We start from the raw sequence: 24,659 nt of genomic DNA, 5'->3' as shown, positions 1-24,659 counted from the left end.
CCCGCTGCCTGCAAGGGAGGCTGCGTCGGCGTCGGCTTGCCAGGCGCGCGCGGGCCCAGGCGCCCAGACGGCTGCACGTGCGGCCCGGAGCGCCGTGGGCCTTCATTAGCCCGCCCCGCGTGCGGAGAAGCTGAAGCTCTGGGCCGCACGTGCCGGCTCTGAACTTCTCGTCTCTGTTCCTCCCCACTTCCCCGCCCTCACCTCCTCAGTGCCAGGGGCTCATGTCGGAGGAGTGCGGGCGGACTGCAGCCCTGGCGGCCGGGAGGACTCGGAAAGGCGCCGGGGAAGAGGGACTGGTGAGTGGGTAGGGACCCGGGTGGTGGCGAGCCGGGCCGTGGGGAGGCAGCCCAAGGACGAAGGGCTGCTGTCCCCGCACTCCTCCCCGGGCCCAGTTGGCCCCTCGGGGAGCGGGTGGAGAGGGGTGCTGGGGCGGGGGGAGAAGCTGAGCCGGTGTGGCGGGCTGCGCAGGGCTGCCAGGCACCCCAGGTCCTTGAGGTCAGTGGCCTGCAGCCCCGGCGGGGGCGTGGTGGGAGCATGGACCCGGGGGGAGAGGGCGAGAAGCGGGACCTCAGGAACTGCGGGTGGTTTGGGGTAAGGGAGGGGAGGCTGTGAGGGAGCCCCCGTGGGTCTGTGGGATGGGGAGAGAAGGAGGGGTCTAGAACCGCCTGAGACCGCGCCTCGTGGCTTCCTGCAGGTGAGCCCCGAGGGAGTGGCGGACGAGGACTCGTGCTCCTCCTCGGCCCCACTGTCCCCGTCGTCCTCGCCCCGGTCCATGGCCTCGGGCTCCGTCTGCCCCCCTGGCAAGTGTGTGTGCAACAGCTGCGGCCTGGAGATCGTGGACAAGTACCTTCTCAAGGTAGGGCGGAGCCGCGAGGCCCAGGGGCAGCGGGGTTCCCCGGGAGCTCTGGGAGAAGAGAAAAGTTTATTTTCCCTCTCTTTTCCACTCAAGTTCTCGCTGGAGAATGTAGACTTTCTCAGCACTACGGCCCAGTCAGGGGCAACTCATGCGGTGGGAAAGAGTGGGAGAAGAAATCTTAGAATACCCGCTGTTACAAAACTGCTTACGTGTGACCCATCCTGGTCTAGACGTGCCGATACCCTGGGTGGATGTGCTGGAGTTAGCCACCTACTTGTAGGGGAACAGAACTGGGGAAACGCTTACCCATTCTGGAAACAGGGTCCTGCCCGATTATTTTTACTGAGCCTCGGGTTATGGTCCCTCCACCCCCAATAACACCCACACGTCTGCCTGCTTATGAGGACTCCAGGTCTGTATATGTTGATCGATTTCCCCTTTTCAGTGTCTCCTTTGGTGAGAACCACTGTCAAGTGCCTTAAAGGGTCTTTTCTGGATAGATATTTTACAGTCTTATGTTTATTTACACTAACCTGAGGCTTTTCCAGAGTAAAAGTTCATAGTAGCATTTAAATGAAAACCATTTTCAATATCTTCCTCCTCTTATTAAGGTTAATACTTCAGGGCCACCCAATGATTTTTTTTTTAATGTCATCTCCAGTGCTTAGTGGAAAAAAAAAAGGAAATTGATGTAAATTTATACAAAACAGAAAGAAAGAAAAATGCTTGGGATGAAGTGCTTCAAGTGGTGGTTTGAGAGTTGACTGTCTGTCTTGATTTGTTTTACTTCTCTCAAGATATTGTGGGGGAGTTTTGGAGTACAAATTCTGGCAGGCTAGTTACCCATGTCATTGCATGAAGGATCATAGTCCCTTGTGTCTTAATTCTAATACCATGGAATTTCAACTTCAATAGCTTTTTAAAACCACAATTTAAAATAATGATCTCTCCTACACTGACTTAGTAGCAAACCAGTTCACTTTCTATTCTCCTCACCTCCCCCTCCCCACCCCAGTTTTTCAAAAGAATTCATTATGGAGAATATGAATTCAAAAAACAAATTAGTGAGTTTCTTTAAATTTCTCCCTCAACATACAAAGCTGCTTCATCTGGGGAGTTGGAATGATACCCTGTAGATACAACCCAGATAAAGCACCAAAAGGAGTTTTTGGTGAAAACGTTTAAAAAGTGACTAATTTACTTAATTGGTAGTTGATTCTTAAAGCTGGCTTTCTCTTTAAGTCTGCATTCTTAAGATTCCCATTTCAGTGTTTCCACACCTCAGCCTTTTTGGATATTTAAAAACCATCTTTTGGATCAAAACTAGTTTCTTATTTTCAATGAGCCCTCTCAATAATTAGCTTAATCTTTAAGAATGTTTCTGATGGATCTATAATGGATCCACTACACAGCAGAGAGGATAAAGAAAAAAGTTATTATAAAGTGACTCAACATATCCTCTGAAATAGATAAAATCATTTCTAGTGTTCATCTTTTATATGATAACATATGTTTATATGTTATATATTTGTATTGTATAAAATAATCTAAGTTATCTGAAGAGTCTTTTAAAGCTTTCCTTTGTAGTAGGACCAGAGTCCTCTCAATGAAGTCTTCTACGTACAGTCTTAGACCACCCCTTTTTGTACATATTAGTGTATGTACAAGAAAACTAGCTGCTGCTTATTACATAGGAAACTAGTTCTAACAAAAGTTTGACACTTTATGTTTAAAAACTGAGTTCTTAACTTTTTCCCCCCCATTTTGTGTGCTTATTCTTCCAGATAAGTTTGAATTCAATTTGAGTCACTGGTGAAAAAATAATTGTTAGACCTAATAGAATATTTGAGGGTATAACTGTTTAATATAGAAAAACACCATATTGTGAGGCAAGTTAAATGGAGTTAGAACAAAAAAAATGAGAGGAGTTAGATGCATCTGTTGCCCCATCAGATACTTCAGTGCCCTGTCGTTTGAGTGATTTTTTTTCTGGCTTGGTCCTATATATGTATACATACAGAGATTGGATCAATGCTAGCCATCAGGAAAGGTTTATAGTCGCCAGAATTTTCTCTGTTCACCTTACTTTCATCTCTGGAAAAGAAATGGAAGATGAAGGAGATTTTTTTTTAAGTAAACTTTGAGGAAAGGTGGCAAACCAGGCATTACATCTGGCTTTAGGGAATTAGAGAATGGCCATGACTCTGCCCTGAAGCCTGCATATAGCCTTGCTTTAAAAAAAAAAAAAAAAAAGAGCCTGGATAACATCAAAATGCAGAAGGCCTTAAACAGTGGAATACTAAAGGAAACCTGTATTTCTACACTTTAACTTAATTGGGCCCGTTTGAGGAAAAAAATAGAAAGAAAATGCATCTCTAATTAATAGGACAGCATTCACCATTGTTAATTTTTTTTATTTCGATTTCCTCAGATTTTTTTCCTATTGTTTCCTATTGCTATTTTCCCTGTTTTCTTGTATGGTGAGCATGTAGTTCTTTTATAGCAAGACCAAAACTTAAAATTTCACTAAAATGATACTCTCATTAGTGCTTTGGAAAGAGACACATAACTGTAATTAGAAGCCAGTGAAACTTTCTTCCGCTTCGAAGGACCTTTTATATTTCATATCACAGAAAAATATGTTGAACAGTAGCGCTAATATGATAGAATCATTGGACAAGATAGTCTTTATTATGAAATAGTGTAGCAAAAGCTGTATTTCACAATTTCCCATTTTTCCAATTTCCTAATTCTTATATTAGGCATTAGATCCATTTGTAGAGTATAACTGGTGTTTTTGCATCATTGCCGTTCTCTTAAATGAAATTTAATTAAGCATAAGCCTAGTTCTTGTGTCCATTTAACAAGAGCAAAATTTAGAAGCCTGCATTACAGGCAAATTCAATTCAATACACATCTTCGTTTTTGAAGGCTAAAGATGTGCCGCTTATACAGTGATAGCAACAGTTTAAGGTAAGGCTATTTATGATTTGTCCCCTGATTTGACAATGTTTCATGCTCCTATATAGAATATAAAGTGCTGTGATTTATTAAATTAAATTAAAGCGTTTAATGTCTCACTTCCTGAAGTATAAATGGCAAATAGTTGGGTGCCTTTTTAGAACCGTTTATAATAGATTTATTTTTTTCCTCTAGTAACCAAATCATTAAAGTAGGGTTACCAATGCTTTATGTTTTGATTATTTAATGTTAGACAGGAGCCAGGGCTTTGGCCATATCAACATTTAAATCTACCTTAGGAATTTCTGTTTTGTAAGTAAAATGGATTGCCTGGCTTCTTTACACGGGTAAGTATTTCTTACAAAGCTTCTTTTCCATTTTCTTTCTCACTTTAACTAAAAAGTAGATTGAGAAGGGATGTGGCTTGAATTCTTTAGCTACCATGTTTCATGGTGGGAAGAATTTGGTCAAGGAAAAAAATATAAAACCAGTAAGTAGGACTTTAAAGTGGCTAAAATTTTCCCTGTGTTCATAGACATTCGATAACAAAACAAAACAAAAAAAAACAAAAAAAAACCTGAATAGACGTTCAATTTAAAAAAAAAAAACCTGAATTTTTCAGAAGTGTATTTAAAAAATTAAACACAAAGTGTATAATATGCTACTGTGATTTTCTGTTTGAGGTCTAAAAGAGAATATGTCTAGATGCGTATTTGTGTAAATGACACCTCTTAGATAGAAACATTCAGAGTATGTGTTAAAATATTAAGGGGCCAGCTTTTAAAATTGCCTGATACAGAAAACCAATGAAGGATACTCTTAAGTGTGGTTTTAGAATGGCTTCTCATCCTAACCCCTTCTTCTTCACAGGTGAATGACCTGTGCTGGCATGTTCGGTGTCTCTCCTGCAGTGTCTGCAGGACCTCCTTAGGAAGGCATACCAGCTGTTATATTAAAGACAAAGACATTTTCTGCAAACTTGATTATTTCAGGTACACCGAAACTTTTTTTTTTAGTAAGTAGATACTCCAAGAAGGTATTACACAAAGAGAATTTTGTAAATAGCCTTTCTTGTCCAGTTTTATTTACTGAAGCCCACTTTTTCTTATACAATGGATTTCAAAATGAGAATGCTTCATAGTTTTGAGGTATAATTTGTATTAAAACAAAATTAGCATGCTTATGTGTTTTAGGAACTCAGTATACAAAAATTAATTTTAAATAATTATTTCCACTTTGGCGAATGAAAGTTTTTGGTATTAAAAACAGGGAACTTTCTTTGCTGTGCAGAGATATAAAGTATGAAATATAAGAGGACTTATTATAGCAAAGCCCTTTGTTCAGGGGGAGTAGCAAGACAAAAATGAAGTAATTATGGGGGAAAAAAATCAAGGTTTTGTTGTTCTTTCTCCAGTTTACTATAGAATGACCCCTAGTAATATACCTATAAAATGCCAGCAGTTTGGAAACTGTGATTAAACCATATTATTCAGAAGAATTGACCATTCCAGTATCGGAAATACACCAAGTCTAATTACGTATTCTGCCTAAAAATCCTATTTCTTTTGTCCGTTCTTTGATCTTTGTTTTGTGAGATTGTATTTGCCTAGGATATTAAATGTAACATTTTCTCCACATGGTCTCTTTATAATAGTTTAAATGTAAAGTTTCTTCTAAGATAGAATTTAATTCTTAATGGATAGCTGTCTCAAAATTGAAATCATCCTTAAGCATGACTTTTTAAAATTATCACATTTTTTCCCTATTTGCATTTCCAAACAAAGAAGAATGTTCATTGTGAAATTGGGAAGTTAATACTACATAGTGAAGTTTGTAATACTAATTATGTTATTTATACTCAATTTCAAAAACTGATTTAAGAGAATTTAGTGATTGATTTGAATAAAATTGCTAGGTAATTTAAAGCACTTCATGGAATCCAGAGTCCTTTATTTTATAAAGTCATAGAATTTTATAATTACCCAAAACATATATTTCTCATCAGGTTTACTCTCTGTTTCCTCAAAAATAGTAGCAGTTTGCCTCCTCTTTCACTTAGGATATGCTAATCTTAATTTTTTTGGGGGGGGTAATTTAAAGCCCCTTGAAATGTTTGGTTTTAGAGACTTATTGAAAGTCTAGTTCTTCAGGATTTTTTTTATACTTCATATTTTATTATATTCTGAAATTTATTCTTATGATTCAGTTTTTCAGATTAACTTAAAAACTGGCAATACCTCTAAAGATATGTTAAGGAATAGACACAGACACATATACTTATCTAGTTTAATGTGGATATGCCAGGTTATGACTGCAGTTGTGGTAGGAGATATGACAGAGAGTGTCTGGTCACTAGGACTGAGAGAAAAAAGAAATCTTTACATCTGGCATTTTGTTAAGATTAACTTGCATTTAATGTCCAGATATGTGTCTAAAAGTTTTAGGTAATATGTCCCCTCCTCTTGTGGATGGTATTGCAACAGCTTGTTCACCAAAGGAAACATTTCTGAGTTTTCCTTCACTGAGGTTTCTGAGGTTTCTTCACACCAGAGTGAACAATTTCTGTTCTATTCATTCTTTGATAATATCAATTTAAAATGTTTTAACTTTAAAAAAAAGTTTAGAGCATTTTCTAATTATCTCAACTTGGTTTTAAGACGTCATTATTTATATCTTCAATGGTATGCTTTTGTATTTTTAGGTTTCAGTCTCGTGTGTGTGTGTGTGTGTGTGTGTGAGAGTTATGTTGAGTCTCTAGGTAATTTATAAATGCACTGATATTTGTTACAAGAAGGATACTGAAACTCCTATGTCGTTTATTTTAAAAGAAAAAAAATCCTTTTCTCCTTTAGAGTAACAATGAGAAGTTTTTGTTTTATAAACAGGTTTGAATTATGATCCCATCTCAAGTCTCGATTGTGTACCATATGACTTTTAAAAAATAATTGATTCCTGTTTCCTTTTCAAAAGATTTAAATACTTGGGTTAATCCAATGAGTAAATAATGTGTTAGTTTAATCTTAGACTGATGAATATCTCACCAAGCATTAAAATCTTCACCTCCCACCCTTCTATTTATGTAGAAGGTATGGAACTCGCTGCTCTCGCTGTGGGAGGCACATCCATTCTACTGACTGGGTCCGGAGGGCCAAGGGGAATGTCTATCACTTGGCGTGCTTTGCCTGCTTTTCTTGCAAAAGGCAACTTTCCACAGGAGAGGAGTTTGCTTTGGTGGAAGAGAAAGTCCTCTGCAGAGTGCATTATGACTGCATGCTGGATAATTTAAAAAGAGAAGTGGAAAATGGTAAATATATACTTAAAATACTTTTGAATCTTTTGGGACAGTGAACACAGGGACAATAACGATTTTTCCTAAGGTCGTCTTAAAGCATTACTCTGTGCAGTGTAATTGTGGTGAAACTTATTAAGCCCTCCACTGTTAGTGATGGTCTCCATCTGTGTATTTACAAGAAAAGCCATGGCATATGTATTCGCCTTGTGCCATATTCTCAGGAAGCAGCCTTGAGTTTAGGGTTCTGTTTTGCTTTTTGTAACCATTTGTTTCCTTGTATTTGCCTTTGTAAGGATGAGCCTTAGATGTGCACTTCCAACTTGGTGCACTTTTGACTAAATATACAAGCCTACAAATGGAATATTGTTTCCACAGTATGTTTCTAGCATGTTCTAAAACTTAAGGGATTTGGCAAACTAGAAGATGTATACAGTTTCATACCAAGCCAAGAGATGCAAGAAACCTATTATTGTATGATTGTTCATACAACAACATATTATTGTATGAATGGTGTGTTTTTTAAATGCAGGTAATGGGATTAGTGTCGAAGGCGCCCTCCTCACAGAGCAAGATGTCAATCATCCAAAACCAGCAAAAAGAGCTCGAACAAGCTTTACAGCAGATCAGCTCCAGGTAGACATGACAATGAATTTATGAGTTTTTGAAGCCCTTCCCCACCTAGAAAAAAAAAAAAAAAAACCACCAAACCCAAACTAACAAAGCCAAACAAAAAACAATCTCTACGCTGTCTTAAAACATTTTTGTTTTCAAAAAGGTTAGCCTGTGCTTTTTGTGAAAACTAACTTGTTAGATGTATGAAAACATTGCCCTAAATATTGTTTATCAATATTTCGAGAGTCATGATGTGATATGAACTCATCATTCAAGTTCGTCTCCCTGGGGTCTGTTAGCATTAACATCAAAGTGGAAACAAAATGTTCATCTGTTCCGACTTCCTGATAAAAATTACTTTAACCCAGGCATTTACATTACTACATGTAATTGCACTAGAAGATAAAATATTTGGGGACTCTTAACAGAAAGAGACGCTCAGTATGTGGGTCGGTGGGACACTAACGTGTTCATCTTTTTAACAAACCACATTGAGTGTTTTAATGGAGAAGATTGTACATTTTCTGAGTAGGAAAGAATTGTAAACGCTTTACCATAAATAGGAGTCTACCGATTGACTCCAATCAAGTAGACCCTTCTTGTTTTTAAAGAGGGTAGAGGGAGTAATTCTATAATTTGATTCTAAAGGTTCATTATGTTCCCTGAAAAGGGAGGGATTATTTTCAACTTAGTTGCCCTAAGTATAATTGTTGTAAGTTCTATTTATGCAAATTGTCATGAAAGTAATGAAATAATTACTCCTTGCTTTATATTTAAGTCTACGCATACAGTGATTCTTTCTGGCATTTTTTTTCAGATAAAGAAATCACATTTTCTAAAAGATTAATGTGACTGAAGTATTTGTTTTATGTTAAGGTGAGGTAACATCTGTAAAGCGCCTACCATGTATGGCTGGGTGCTTTACACATAGTATCCATCTTAGCTCAGACTTGAAAGGATATTTATACAATGTTAAGAAATGAGTGAAGGTAATATTTTGAAAAATCACTTATAGTATTCTAATACTTGGCAGTATTTAAGATGAATGCAGTAAAAGAGAATTTTTATTTTGAGAATGATTAAGAAAGAAGCCTTGATATGACACAAATATTCCAAGGGAACTTAATGGCATTGGAAGCAATCTAGCATTAAAATCTAGATCTATTCTAAAAAATTTCCAAAAGTGTTTTTGATTTCTTAATTTAGGCATAGACTGCATGGTCAGTAAGTAGGAAATGAAAGATAAGGCAGTTGAAAGAGATATCTGTTTGAACCTTGCTTTTCTGGGTGCCTCATTTGGTTGTAATGAAGATCACGTAAAGCCCCAGGTTAGGAGATATGAATAACTGTGGGAGACCTGGCAGCTAAATACCCAGTAGTTAAAAGGTGTCTGAGTTAAAATATAATCTCTAATGTAAATATGTTCTGTTTATAAAGTGGGCTGTTTCCATGAAAGCCTGGCTATAACTTTAATAATCATAAGGCTGATAGCTTTAGTTCGATATAAAAATTTATTAGTAAAAGGATAATTGTGAAAATTTGAAACTGCTTTAGGTAGATATACAATCTCATATAGGAAGATAGAGGCACTAATTAAATAGAAAGGGAATAATATTTGTGGAGGTCTTTGTATACCAAGTCTTATGCCAGACATTTTCTCTACATTATCTTCTTTTATCTCTTACAATTCCTTGATATAGGTAGCCTCATCCAAGAAGTGTAGGGACTCCCCCAAGGCAGACCACCAAGGGAATGGCAGAGAAGACATTTGGACCCTGCTCCCCAAACCTCTGGTCTTTTCATTTTGCTTGGCCTCCCAGGAGACCATGAGTAGAACTGTGCCTTAACAAAACTCCACTTAACGGCAGTGGCAGCTAAAACAAGAGTGAGATTCTGAATCTTGTAGATAGCCTTATAGTTTTAAATTGCAAATGTGCATAAACTATTTAAGCCATGCATTATTATACAAAAATATGATCTGAATCATGTTTTAAAAATTTATATCAGAATCATAGGTTTTTTTAAATGAAAGCAGAAATTATATACTTTCAAAGCATGTTCTCATTCATTCAGTATTTATTAGCATCTATCTGTGCCAGGAATGGCTGAAACAAATGAGACACAATCCTTGTCCTCAAGTGTTCTTTGTAGCTTAGGAATCTAGGATAAGTTGAATCATTATACTTTGCCAGAACCTCTAATAAATCAGGCAGTGTACCTCATTGTCAAATTGTCCTACTTTTCAGAAAGCTGAATATATTTAAGTAGTGCTTGAATTTAGCAAAACAATAAAATATAGGTGATCAATAAGTCAAGACTATTCATAGAGTACTGGTTTGGACTTATAAGACTTAAAATGGGAGGAACAAACAAATTTCCCAAATTCTTCTTTAGAAGCTTATGGGAAGAAAAAATAGTTTGACTTTCAGAATAGAGTACTATTTTGCGTTAGCAAAAATATTTCAAATATTGTCTCATTTGTATAAATTGTATTTTAAAAGTTCCGGCAATACTATGGTTTGCTTATTGTAATTGGAAGTATTTGCTCAATGATTATTAATGTTAAACATGCCAGGGTTAGCACCTACTTTAATCTACCTTCAGATCAAGTTGGTCAGCTGCTACTATGCAGACTCCTCCCATTTCTGGTAGACATTCTGGCCTCTGTGTCTACAGAGGCTTGCTCCTTGACCATGTTAAAAGAGCTCAGAAAAGGAGTAGGGTGGGTTTTGGCATCATTAGTGACCAGAGAGTAATGAAACCAAGTTAAAATTAAAAGGGTTCTTTTGTGAGACTAAACACTGATGAACACATCTTACTTTTCCTTTAGCATATTCCAGCTTTAAACCATCAGTGTTGATTTAAGTTTTCCTTTATTCCTTAATGAGAAATTGCTTTAGTAAATGTAATTTACTTCCATTATTAAACTTGTGAATTTGAAATGCATTTGTGAAAAGCATGCTGTTTTTGTTTTATAAATTATCAATAATGGCCTTACAAACAAATCTTCAAATATCTGTTCAGCTTTTCTCCTTGAAAAATTAAAAAACAAAGACATAATTAATTTGTTCACTCTTTTTTCTCTTTGGGATGTTACATGCTCAACTACATATAAACACAGCTCTATTTGCGCATGAAGATATTAAAGTTAACACATTTGGAGTAGGAGAGGAAGAAGGAAGTGAGTTGGGCGAGATCATAAACTTTTAGGCTGATTCTGCCCATTTTTTAAAGCAAAAATACATGTGCTGTTTACAGTGAGTGTGTGGACACGTGTAGTTGGATAGGAAGCCAGGAATACCTTATTCTGGAAGAGTCACTATCAGCGAAAACGTAACTGAAAAAAATTATATAATTTGTAAACTTCATAAGGTTTCCTGGAACAACATCGGTCTTTTTCTCCACACTATCTTCAGATTTTCCTCACATTGTCGAGGTTCATTCCGTCACAAAGTCTTCAGCACATACTGTGTGACAGGACGGGGGATTAACTCCTGCGGATATGAAAAATAAGACAGTCCCTTTGCCCTCAAACTCACTATCTGCTATGGAGAGCTCAACTTACTAACACATCAGTTAGCTACGCAGTGACAAGTGCAGTGGCAAAAGATAGTATTATATGAGGAGCATAGTGGAGAATGCAGTTAATCTTGCCTCCTGGAAATGGTGTCGAGGTCAGCAGGACTTAAGGTCTTTAGGTAGATTATCCCCATCACATGCCCACAGACATGCACAATCATGTTGGATGCCAGACTCCCCTTTCTCATTCTTATAATACTTTCTTTATATTTTATAATACTTCCCTCTATTGACTTTTAAGTAATAAAATTCAAATATCCCACTTGATTTCCGTGATTTCCTTTTCTGAAAGAATCCAAAGCCCTTGGAGTGTGCTTTTATTCTGGTACTCCTCCTCCCTCCCCCCCCACCCCACTCCTCACCTCTCACTTTAGCTTGTATTGTTGCTAATTATTGGCATGCGTATATCTTCTCCTAGGAAGTTGAGACCAGAATCACTTGGGAGCTTTTCCATCTATAAATGTTTAGATCTCAGGAAATTCTTATTCAATGGGCTGATGGGTGTCTCTTTTTAAGATCCCAGATGTTCCTTTGCATAGAGCAAGTGCTCAAAACAATTAATGATGGAGTCATTACAATTAAGTGGAATCCATCTGTTGCACTGTCTACTTTTGCAGACTGATAAAAATTGTGGTAGGGGCCTTGAACCTGTTTTGCTCAGTAGAGGCTGAAGATAAAAAAAATATTTTTTTAAGTTTTTTAATGCTAGCAATTTTTAACAAAACGGAAAAAATAGTAAAGAGACATACTATTATGCATTTTATTTGTGGATTGTCAGAATGGAAGAAAAGATGAGCTTATTTTTAACAGCATAGTTGAGAGACAAGTTTTTATGTTGAAATAGATTTTTTTTTAAGATTTCAACATAGCAACTTGTGCATAAATGTACACAATATGCATTCTTTTTTTATACATACTTCCCCATATTGATTTTCAAGTAATAAAATGCAAGTATCCCATTTTCTTGTGCATGTCTTATCTCTCCTGTCATCAAAATGCATAAGATTGAGCTTCTTATTTTTAGCTATTTACTACCTACACTTTTTTAAAAAACAGGTTATGCAAGCACAATTTGCTCAGGACAACAACCCAGATGCACAGACCCTCCAGAAACTGGCAGAAAGGACAGGCTTGAGCAGACGTGTGATACAGGTGATTATTTTAAAGGTTAATCAAGAGATGTTAAAAGTTCTAGGTCATTTTTTTTTCCCCCCTTTTGGTATCTGGTTTATTTCACTTAGCATAATGTTCATCCAGGTTGTAACATGTATTAGTACTTCATTCCTTTTTATGGTTGGATAATATTCCAATGTATGTACCACATTTTATTTGTCCATGGATGAATATTTGGGTCATTTCCACTTTTTGGCTATTATGAATAATGCTGCTATACACATCAGCACACAAGTATCTGAACGCTTGCTTTCAATTCCTTTAGATATATACCTAGGAATGGAATTGCTGGATCATATGGTAATTCTGTGTTTAGCTTTTTTTTTTTTAATAGATCTTTATTGGAGTATAATTACTTCACAATACTGTGTTAGTTTCTGTTGCACAACAAAGGGAATCAGCCATATGCATACACATGTCCCCATATCCCCTCCCTCTTGAGCCTCCCTCCCATCCTCCCTATCCCACCCCTCTAGGTCATCGCAAAGTACCAAGCTGATCTCCCTGTGCTATGCTGCTGCTTCCCGCCAGCCAACTATTTTACATTCGGTAGTGTGTGTATGTCGATGCTACTCTCACTTCACCCCAGCTTCGCCCTGCCACCCCATGTCCTCAAGTCCATTCTCTATGTCTACATCTTTATTCCTGCCCTGCAACTAGGTTTATCAGTACCATTTTTTTTTTTTAAGATTCCATATATACATGTTAGCATAATGAAACAACAGACAAAGGATTAATCTCCAAAATACACAAACAGCTCATGGAGCTCAATATCAAACAAACAAACAATCCAGTTATTCTAGGTCTTTAAAAGTGTAAATTGTTGGCAGGGGTTTTTGTTTTGTTTTTTGTTGTTGTCATTGTTTGTTTTGTTTTGTGAAGAAACGTCAAAGCATTAGCTTCCCATTTTAGGTCTCTTCACACTCTAATCAATTTTTTTTAAACCTGATAATTAGCCTGCTTGGTCTAGGCTACCATTTGTTGACCATTCATTCATTGCTCAGAGCAACCCTAAGGATCCTCAGGCTAAAAAGACAACTGTGGTTCCAAGCTAGATCTGGTTCTGAGGCCAGAATTTTTTTCTACTTTTCTATTATTGTGAATGTGAGTGAGTGGGGGAGGGGTGGGCAGGAGGGGGGATATCTATGGCCTTTGTTAAAGATCCTGGTAGAGGGAGTGATGTAAACAAAACTAGGGAAGGATGAGTTAGAGCAAATCTGTTGACAGATAAGATTTATGTTTGCAAATTGTGGGGGATGGAATTATTGGAGCTGAACTTGGAGAGGCTGTGCATGTAGAGTTCTCTTCTGAGCAGGAAGAGATTTTAGGAAGAGATTTTACGTGATTTTACGTGATTTTAGGAAGAAAGGTCTGGTGACAGTACGTGGGAAGAATTAGAGTTGGGAGAGGCTGCATAGAGATTGACAGATTAGGTGTGATGCCCAGCAAAATAGTGATTTTTTGAAAAGAGAATTAACTGAGGTAGTGGCCTAGAATTCATCCGAAAACATTTTATTGACTGAACACTGATGGCAGGTACTGGATGCTAGAGAGACAAGAAAAGGACCTGGATACTGTAATGGGGAAGCAGAGAGACATCAAAGATGACTCTTAAATTTGAAGTCAACGTATCCATGGGAATGGTGCTATTGACAGAAATATTAAAGGTTTTTTTAAAAATGGGTTTGGTAGTTGGGAGGGAGATGAATTCCCTTCTAGCTGTGATAATCAGACAATGATGGTAGCAGTTGAGCACATAAACAGGTATTTTAAAGGATGAACAAGACTCAAACAGAGAGATCCAATCCCATGAAATTGGGTAAGATCCTTTAGAAAGAGATCATGGACAGTAAAAAGGGAAGAACGGACTTTATGGAGAGAGGTTTGAATTGGACCATTACAGTCAGAATCAAGGAATGAATCTGGTAGAGGAAGCATCATGGAGGGCCAAGGAGTTAGGTGGGTTCAAGATGGAAGTGGTCAACTGTGTCAAGATTTTCTATTTCCCTCAGATCAAGGAAGTGGAAAATAATTTTAAATAATATTTAAGGTTAAAAATGGTGTAAAGAATTAATAACGCTAGTGACCATAACTATCGAGATGAAGTTCAGTGGGGAGAAAAAAGGTTAAGTCCAACACTGCACATATAATGTTTTACTTCTTAAATTGAGTGATTGGTAAACAGGTATTTATTCTTCAGTTTATTAAGCCTGAAGTATTTCATAATTAAAAAATCATTTATACCAAGAAGTCAGTGGGAAAGACCTGATGATATTGTATCTTCTCCAAAGACCTAGATTCCCAGTGGATTTGGTTGAGTGCAGTGTAATGAGGCTCTCTGAAGAGGCAAGTCCCATGACCTCAGTATTTTTCTAAATGTCCAGGGTATTGTGTTTGTTTCAGAGTGCCAAATTTTAGAAAGGGACTAACAGGGAACCAATGTGAAAAGAGTGCTCCCTTTACAGGAAGGTTAAGGTCATGAAAGTCTAGAAATTATGTGCTGGTATTAACAGCAACAGGGATATTTATCTGGAAAAAAGATCCGGAGATGGTAAGAGAAGGAATAGTATAAACAGAATAGGTGTCTTTAAACGTTATGTGAAAGGCTGTCCTACAGGCAGCGGGATTGGGTGTCTGCAAGGGAATGTAGGAAAGAAACATATTTCACTCACTATGAAGTATTTTCTCAGTATGTAAGGCTACAAAAATGGCATAGGCTACCATCGAGGTAGTGAGTCCCTGTACCTGGGAGTGAAGCTTCCTTTGTTGAGGTAGTTCAAACTTAATGGTCTGAGGGATCCTTGTAATCTAAGACTCTATACATTCAATGACAGTGACTGCTGTAGCTAAGTCAGATTCATGATTATTATGTTTTAGATTATTTTGAAGTTGGAAGGAAAGGAAAATGGAGGGTTTTCTGAGAGCTTTTCTTATTATTTGAAGAAATAAGGACCGCAGACAGACATCTGTCGTGTAATTTCCAGGTACTTAGGTCACCAGTATTATGAGCAAGTTAACTTCATTTCAAGCACTAGAACTTGGAGAATATGCTGTTGGATGGTGGCTTTTAATATGTGAGGATTGAATTTAAATATTTTTGATAAGATGGCAAAGGAAGGAGTACTAGCAATCCAAATATATAGTCTGTCACAGTATTTTTGAAGGATTAATTACAGTGATCTCAAATAGTACTCATAACCTCTTTGCCCAGCCTACTTCCTAGCATTGGGCATACTTTAGAAAAGTTAAAGAAAAGAGATTTGATTACTAGGCCTTGATTCTAATATGCAAACTAGGCTACCCAAAGATCAGGTAGAAGTAATGTTCTTATACAGGGTGTAAGTACAGGTCTCACCTTTACTAGCTAAAGTCTGCATAGTGAGACATTATAACAGAGCAGATCATCATTGAGCTGAAATCACAGAATAAAGATGGATGATTTTACTTTTCACACTCTGCATCCAGATACAATCACTGTTCACATACCCTTTCAGAGGTGAATTACGAATTGTGTATCTTACAGAAACATGATAAAACATTGCTATTTCTTCCAGTCAATGTGCTTGAAGTTCTCTTTCCATATTAAGATCTACATCATTTTTATTGCTACACATATTGAGCATAGCACAATTTATTTAGTTTATTTCCAATTTTTTGGTATCATAAAAATGCTATAGTGAACAACATTGTGTGTATACCTTGCACGTTTGTTTGGTAGTGTCCATAGGATAAATTTCTAAAAGTGGGATCGTTGAGTCAAAAGATAAAACATTTTTGGGCCTTTGACTGATAGTACAAAAATCGCCTTGCAGAAAGTTCATAACCAATTTATTCTACCAGGACCTACGTGTGAAATTTCCCTTTCCCCAACGCACGTAAATCCTAGGAACTGTCATTCTTTTACATCCTTTCCAATTTGGCAGTCAGAAAATGTCATTGTTTTCATGTATATTTCTTTTATTGTCAGTAAACCTTAACATGTTTGCTTATTTTGAAAATAAAATTTGTATTTTTTAGCGCTCTTTTCTATTGGGTTATTTCTTTTCTCTTTATTGTACTGATTTTTATTGTTTATCATAGTTAAACTTTCATAGTTCATCAGTTTCCCTTTCACTTATTTTTTCCACATAGAAATTTTACATTGTTTTGTATTCAAATCTCTCAATATTTTTTTCTCATAGCTTTGGTTCCACCTAGAGAGTATATCAACATTGGCTTTTGTTTCCTTAAACATTTATGGTCCCAATTATTTACACCTAAACCCTAATTTATCTGGAATTGACTTTTGGTTACATGTTGTAAAGTAGGGATTTTTCTATTTCTTCCAAACGATTAGCCAGCTTCCTCTAAATCAATATTATGCCAATACTGATTTCCCAATAATTTAAAATTCCATCTTTTTCATACATTAAGTTCTCGTATTTGACTCTTTGGGTTTTCTAAGAGATTCATCTTATGCATTAGTCTTTTCTTTTGCAGAATGTCTACATGGCCTGCTTTCAGCTTATGTATTTTACAATTTAGAACTCAAATTTTTTAAAGAGTATGTTGCTCATAAGAAATTTTAACCCTTGTTAGAGGTTTGAAAGCAGAAGGAGGAAATTTTAAGTCAGTGAGGAGAGTCAAAAGGACTGTATTTTATTCCTGAAGCTAGGTAGCCCTCATGTCAGAAGTTGTTTTCTGATGTCTGGAATCTTCAACTATATTTTGCTGTGCAAGTTACATGACACTTTGTGTTTTCAAACCCCTTTCTGCTTAATTACCTGTTGATCTTTCCAAGGAGCTATTTGAATTAGCATTAAGGTAGTCATTCTACTGTTTATGTCATGCTTTCTTCATCTTTATTTACAAAGTCTGAGATTTTTAAAAATAACTGAACAGTTTCCATCCAATATATAATTTATTGGAGACATAAGATACTTTGAAGAAACTCTGGGAATCATAGCACCATGTGTTTTAGGTTATATGTAGTCCTCTGGGGTGCTTGTCTTCCGGGCACTGTCAGGGGAAAAGGCAGGTGACAGCAGTTCCTGCTTACAAGTTGGAGAATGTGTGAGTGTGTCTTCTTGGCTGGGTGGGTGACAGCAGTGGCACCTGTTAAGGAGCCTGTGGAGGAACTGTGACTGAAGACTTTGGGTAAAGTCTCTGTATAGGTACCTAAGAGTCTAACTAACACTCCAGAAGAGGGGGAGAAGGCTGTGACTTCTCACTCCTTTTCCTTGATACATGCCTAAGCTTGTTCCTGAAATATACCTCAGGTGCTACCACTCAGCCACCTGCTCAGACGCCATTGTATTATTGGTTTCTGTTCCTTTGGTTTTAACCCCTTGAGTTTATACTTTGCAACCTTCTGTTTATGAGTCCCAAGGACAAGGTGTGTCTTTTGAGATCAGGGCAACTTTTTCACATAAATCTTTTTGCAGCTTCCTTCTGTTCCACATTATTCAGCCCTGATTCCCTAGTGCCGTCAAGTACCTACCTACCAGCCCTAGGTAGAGACTTATGCCCCTAGCCTTCTCCCCTGATCCCCAAATGTTCTTACCCTAATTTCCTTGAAGTTTTTATCCCTCCACTTCTCTGTCTTCTTATGACAGAATTGTTCTGAGTGATAGCAAATAAATACTATAATATTTTAATAGAGAAACACTCTGTAGGCAAGTTTTATCTAAGAGCAGGGAGTTCAAATGCAGGTAGCTTAGATACTGGAAGCATTCTGGGCAGTCTAGCCTTACTTACCCTGACCTGCACGTAAAACTCTGCTTACCCAGAATATGCTTCCTTTATTTCTGTGATAGAGTGGACAACAGGATGGTTAGCTCTTTACATTGGTGAACTGTTTCACCAGTGGATGTATTTGTTATTTTATTCTGCTTAAATATCACTAGTTGTTTCTTATTATAAGCCTGACCTTAACCTGCTTCTTAGAGAATAGCCTATGTATTTACTAATAGAAATTGAACTCAGCAGGTTACAATGTGACTGGAATAACTGAATCAAGAGGTTTGTAGAAAGCTTTAAGCTCTCAGTAGGGATTTTAGTCATTTGAAAAAAGATTTAAAATAAGTCCAGCAGGTATCTGAGAATACATTTAGTAGTGCATTTTTAAAAATTTTCTGATGAAAGGGCTTTTTCTGTTTTCCTTTTTGTCCCAAATGCCAGTAGTAAAACCAAGGAAACTTTTCTGGAATTTTGAATCCCTTACCCCATTTTTATTTTGGAAGATGCTGGCTTAGTATAGAATCAGTTTTTAAGTAAATCAACAAATAATTATTATTTGGGCAAAGAAAATGACCATTGATAACTGTGCAAAAGTGTTTCTCTTGTGTCTACAGAATTCTTTTTTAGAAAGCTTATTTAGATTTATGCTGCACTTATATGGTAGAATGAGGTTGCATTCCTTGGTAAACTGAACTGGTAATGTACTCAACTGATAATGTGACATAGCTACATTGCTTTTCTCCTCCCTCAGGTGTGGTTTCAGAACTGTAGAGCACGCCACAAGAAACACGTCAGTCCTAATCACTCCTCCTCTGCCCCAGTCACAGCAGTCCCGCCCTCCAGGCTGTCTCCACCCATGTTAGAAGAAATGGCTTATTCTGCCTATGTGCCCCAAGATGGGACAATGTTAACTGCGCTGCATAGTTATATGGATGGTAGGTATCCTGATATTTAACAGCTGCCTCCCAAGCAATCAATTACTGGTACCTTCTAATAGTATATTATTGGTATACTATTCACATTTTGAACTATTACCTCAGTAGTAGCTGAAAAATATTGTCAGGGGTGGGTGTAGTAGGGAGAAGAACCACCCAACATTCTTATTTCTGTGACTGCCTTTTTTAAGGGACAAGTTTAACACTCACAGCTAAAATACAAATATTGATAATGACTCATAGTGCTTGATTTTAACTTAGGAAAAACATTCTTTTTGTTTTCACCTGATAAATATTTAAATAATTTATTTTCCTATGGTCAGAGGAAGTATTCACACTCAGATTTTTAGATTGGGGTTTACTGAGTTTTGTTAAAGAAACTTTTTTATTGAAACAAAACATACATATAGAAAAGTGCACACATAAGTATTCAGCTTGATGAATTAATAAAATGAACATATCCATGTAAGTACTACCCACATGAAGTAGTAAAACGCAGTTAGCACCCTAGAAGCCTCTCTTATGTCCCTTCCCAATCATTATCCTTTTCCTCCAAAGTAATATTGTGTTGACTTCTAAAATCATGTTCTAGTTTTGCCTGTTTTTGAGCTTTATATGAATCGAACCATGCAGAATGTATTCTTGTGTCTCACTTTCTTCAACTACAGTGTTTGTGAGATTCATCTGTATTGTTGCAAGAATCAGTGATTTGTTGGTTTTCATTGTTATACAGAATTCCACTGTAGGAATATACCACAATCCACTTTAGGGTTGATAGACATTTGCGTTATTTCCAGCTATGTATATGCTGCTATGGACCTTATTGTACATGCCCTTTGGTGCACATTAATTCACAGTTTGATTTGGTATATACCTGGGAGTAGAACATAGGGTGCTGGCTACACATATGTTCAATTTTAGTTGATTCTGCCAAAAAGTTTCCAATAGTGGTTGAACCATTTTACACTGAGACCAGCAGCACATGAGAGTTCAAGGTGCTCCACATCCTCGCTAACACTTGGTATGGTGTGACTTCTTAATTTAGCCAATTTAGTTGTTGTGTAGTGTTATCTCATAATTTTCATTTGCTTTCCCTCATCACTGATGAGACTGAGCATTTTTTCATTGAGCATTTGTATATCCTTTTTGTGAAGAGCTTATTCATGTCTTTTGCTTGTTGGTCTATTGGCTTGTCTGTTTTGTTTTTTCCTTGATTTGTTCTAGTTTTGGCTATATATTGAATATAAATACGTTTTTTGATGATTATATGTGTTGCAGATATCTCCTATTCAGTGGTTTGCTTTTTCTCCTCTCTTGAGTATGTTTTATTGAGCACAAGTTCCTAATTTTAATGTAGTTCATTTCATCAGTTTTTTTCCTTCATGGGGAGTGCTTTTCTTGTGACCTGTTCAAGAAATTGTTCCTACTCAGAGATAATGAAGATATTTCTCCTATGTTATCTTCTAGAAATTTCATTAACTTTGTTTTACCTTTGACATTTAGATTTACAGTCCATCTACAAATGAATTTTCTATGTGGTGTAAAATAAGGAGCAAAGTTTTTGTTATGCTTATGAAAGTACCAATTTCTCAGCTGCTTTGCTGTGCCACACTTATCATAAATCAAGTGTCCATATAATTTATGTGTCTATTTCTGTACCCTCTATTCTGTTTTATTGGTCTATTTATTTTTATATCAATACCTAATTGTTTTAATAATGCTAGGCCTATATTCTTGATATCCAGTAGTACAACCTTGTCCTACTTTGTTGTTCATTTGTATTGCCATAAATTTTTCAACCAAAAAAGAGAAAACAATTGAGATTTTGATATAATCTATTAGATCCGTTTGTAGGAAACTGCTATCTTAATAATATTGTCTTCCATACCATGATCTTAGTCTGTCTTTCTATTTATTTAGGTCATCTTCAAATGCTCTCTTATATTCTAGAGTTTTCTGTTTAGTAATCTTGCACATCTTTTGTTAGGTTTATTCATAAGTTTTTGTTTTGATGCAGTTGTAAATGTTTTTTCCTCTGTATGTGGAAATCTAGGTTGGCAGCTGTTTTCTTTCAGCACTTTGGCAGTATGAATTACATTGTCTTCTTGCTTCCATTGTTTCTGTTGTTTAGAATATAGATAGTTAATTAACTTGATACCACTTATTGTTGAAGTCAGCTGTTGGTCTTATTCTTGCTCCTTTAAAAGTGAATCTCTTTTTTTCCCCAGCTTTTCTCTTTATGTTTGGTTTTCAGTTTTAGTATAGTGTGCCTAAATATGCTTCTTGAATAGGTAGTTTGATGTATTTCACTATGCAAAAGGATCAGATTTTGTCTCTTCAAGTATTGTTTCTACCCTTATTGAAAAAGTCCATATTTTCCAGCATTTTGACCTTCCATGTTCTAGTCTAGATATTCTTCTGACCTATCTTCCAGTTCACTAATTCTCTCTCTGTCTATGCTGTAAAACTCATCCACTGAGTTCTTAATTTCAGTTATTGTGTTTTCCATTTTTAGAATTTCCATTTCATTCTTTTATATAGCTTCCACTTCTGTGCCAGAATTATCTATTTTATCACTTTATTCCTTAACAAAATTGTTATATTAATTATAGTAACACTAAAGGACATATCTGACAACTCCAGTATTTTGTGGGTCTGTTCTATTGTTTTTTCCTCTTTGTTTTCATTCAAGTCATGTCTTATTTGCCTTGTTGTTTTTTATTAAACTTCAGATGTTAGGTATGGAAACTAGAAATAATTTGAGGCCCTGGTTAATATCTTCCACCACAGAGGATTTAGTTTTGCCTTTGGCAGGCGATTAGATCAGAGGAAGATCAACTTAATCCAATCAGGCATCAGTCCTCACAAGGGCTGGTGTATTTCAGAGTCACTACTCCTTGGAACTAGCCTTTTGGGATCCCCCCAAAAAGCTTACATTTTGTTCTGTTTTGTGTCTGTCATTTTTTTTTTGAATTTTTGAATTTTATTTATTTTTTTATACAGCAGGTTCTTATTAGTCATCCATTTTATACACATCAGTGTATACACGTCAATCCCAATCTCCCAATTCATCACACCACCACCCCCACCCACTGCTGCTTTCCCCCCTTGGTGTCCATACGTTTGTTCTCTACATCTGTGTCTCAATTACTGCCCTGCAAACTGGTCATCTGTACCATTTTTCTAGGTTCCACATATATGTGTTAATATACGATATTTGTTTTTCTCTTTCTGACTTACTTCACTCTCTATGACAGTCTCTAGATCCATCCACGTCTCTACAAATGACCCAATTTCATTCCTTTTTACGACTGAGTAATATTCCATTGTATATATGTACCACATCTTCTTTATCCATTCATCTGTTGATGGGCATTTAGGTTGCTTCCATGACCTGACTATTGTAAATAGTGCTGCAGTGAACATTGGGGTGCATGTGTCGTTTTGAATTATGGTTTTCTCTGTGTATATGCCCAGTAGTGGGATTGCTGGGCCATATGGTAATTCTTTTTTTAGTTTTTTAAGGAACCTCCATACTGTTCTCCATAGTGGCTGTATCAATTTACATTCCCACCAACAGTGCAGAGGGTTCCCTTTTCTCCACACCCTCTCCAGCATTTGTTGTTTGTAGATTTTCAGATGATGCCCATTCTAACTGGTGTGAGGTGATACATCATTGTAGTTTTGATTTGCATTTCTCTAATAATTAGTGATGTTGAGCAGCTTTTCATGTGCTTCTTGGCCATCTGTATGTCTTCTTTGGAGAAATGTCTATTTAGGTCTTCTGCCCGTTTTTGGATTGGGTTGTTTGTTTTTTTAATATTGAGCTGCATGGGCTGTTTATATATTTTGGAGATTAATCCTTTGTCCGTTGATTCGTTTGCAAATATTTTCTCCCATTCTGAGGGTTGTCTTTTGGTCTTGTTTATGGTTTCCTTTGCTTTGCAAAAGCTTTTAAGTTTCATTAGGTCCCATTTGTTTATTTTTGTTTTTATTTCCATTACTCTAGGAGGTGGATCAAAAAAGATGTTGCTGTGATTTATGTCAAAGAGTGTTCTTCCTATGTTTTCCTCTAAGAGTTCTACAGTGTCCAGTCTTACATTTAGGTCTTGAATCCATTTTGAGTTTATTTTTGTGTATGGTGTTAGGGAGTATTCTAATTTCATTCTTTTACATGTAGCTGTCCAGTTTTCCCAGCACCACTTATTGAAGAGACTGTCTTTTCTCCATTGTATATCCAATCAGGCATCAATCCTCACAAGGGCTGGTGTATTTCGGGGTCACTACTCCTTGGAACTAGCCTTTTGGGATCCCCAAAAAAGCTTACATTTTGTTTTGTGTCTGTCATTTTTAACGAGGGCTTCTCTTCAGTGGTCCCTGATCTTTCATATTTATTCCCCACAACCCAAAGTCTAACTCGTGAAAACTTTGCTAAATGTCTCAGCCTCTCACACTCCTTTTCTTTTAAAATTGTTACTAAACTTGTGGAGGAAAAGTAGCCTCATTTTATTTCTCTCCTTCTCTGGGACTTGACTTTGCAAGTTCTCACTACCTGGGTATCTTTCAGATGCCTTCAAACAGATTTCTAAAAATTTTGTCCAGCTTTCTTAATTGCTCTTAGAGGGACATTTGGTTTGAAGCGACATAGTTCTTACTGAGAGTGGAAAGTTCATTTTAAGGTTTGATCAAAGAAAAAATCAGAGCCTGTACCATTGATGCATTTACCTACACTAGGATTAAAGTTGTGTGTGTTCACATGAATGACTGTAGTGTTGCCCAAGTCAAATGTGTTTTGATGTATGTTTAGGGAAGAGGCAGCTCAGCATTCATAAATGAGAATTTGGGGCAGGGGTCACCCTATAGAGGCACCTTCGTATGAAAGCTAGCAACGTCTATGCAGGCAAAGCTCACGTGTTTCTAGCTGCAGGGTAAAGTGCAGTGAATGGGGTATGGATGGAGGACAGTAAAGTGGCAAAAGCTTGTGACCCCAAATAAAGATTTTGGGATAAACCATTCCTGGATTCTCATTTAATACTATACTCACTGTGCTGAATAAGCTAATGTTCCTGCTGAGGTCAGTGGAATGAGTGTAGCTTGGTGCCCTCAGCTATAAAATCAGTAGTGAGAGAACATTGCCTTGGATTGTTTTTTGTTTGTTTCTTAAATCAGTTTTATTTACCCTACGAAACTGATCCACAAATTTCTTTCTATTTTGTAGCTCATTCACCAACAACCCTTGGACTCCAGCCCTTGTTACCCCATTCAATGACACAACTGCCAATAAGTCACACCTAATTCCTTTTTTCAGGGATAGAAATGATTAAGGATATAAACTTGTCATTTATTATGTATAAAATACCATTGAAAATATATTAATGTTAATTTTTTATTTAACATCCAAAGCATTTCCAACATCACTTTGCTGCCCAGGTATGTATCTCTAGTTGGCCTGCAAGACACTTTTATTGATTCTTCATTTTTTTGTAAAACTTATGTTTACAAGAAGAAAACAAATCAAAACTTTTTTTTTGTA

General features: G+C 36.8%; 1 protein-coding gene across 1 annotated transcript; it reads left to right on the top strand.

Annotated features, from left to right (window-relative positions):
- The first annotated feature begins 209 nt into the window (after nt 1-209).
- On the top strand, nt 210-24,421 carry LHX8 (LIM homeobox 8). Its single transcript, XM_061186440.1, has 8 exons — nt 210-296; nt 695-856; nt 4,688-4,809; nt 6,901-7,121; nt 7,639-7,742; nt 12,357-12,452; nt 18,943-19,126; nt 24,345-24,421. Exons 1-8 carry the CDS (start codon nt 222-224, stop codon nt 24,419-24,421), a joined length of 1,041 nt encoding a protein of 346 aa, XP_061042423.1. The 5' UTR covers nt 210-221.
- Nucleotides 24,422-24,659: the final 238 nt, after the last annotated feature.

Source organism: Eubalaena glacialis, chromosome 3 (assembly GCF_028564815.1).
Source record: "Eubalaena glacialis isolate mEubGla1 chromosome 3, mEubGla1.1.hap2.+ XY, whole genome shotgun sequence".
Taxonomy (NCBI): Eukaryota; Metazoa; Chordata; class Mammalia; order Artiodactyla; family Balaenidae; genus Eubalaena; species Eubalaena glacialis.
This window is presented reverse-complemented; position numbering and strand designations above follow the sequence as displayed.

Coding starts and splice junctions, on each gene's coding strand:
- LHX8 (XM_061186440.1), top strand. CDS start 222: ATGTCGGAGGAGTGCGGGCGGACTGCAGCCCTGGCGGCCGGGAGGACT. Junction 7,743..12,356: donor TTACAGCAGATCAGCTCCAG/GTAGACATGACA, acceptor TTTAAAAAACAG/GTTATGCAAGCACAATTTGC. Junction 12,453..18,942: donor TGAGCAGACGTGTGATACAG/GTGATTATTTTA, acceptor CTCCTCCCTCAG/GTGTGGTTTCAGAACTGTAG.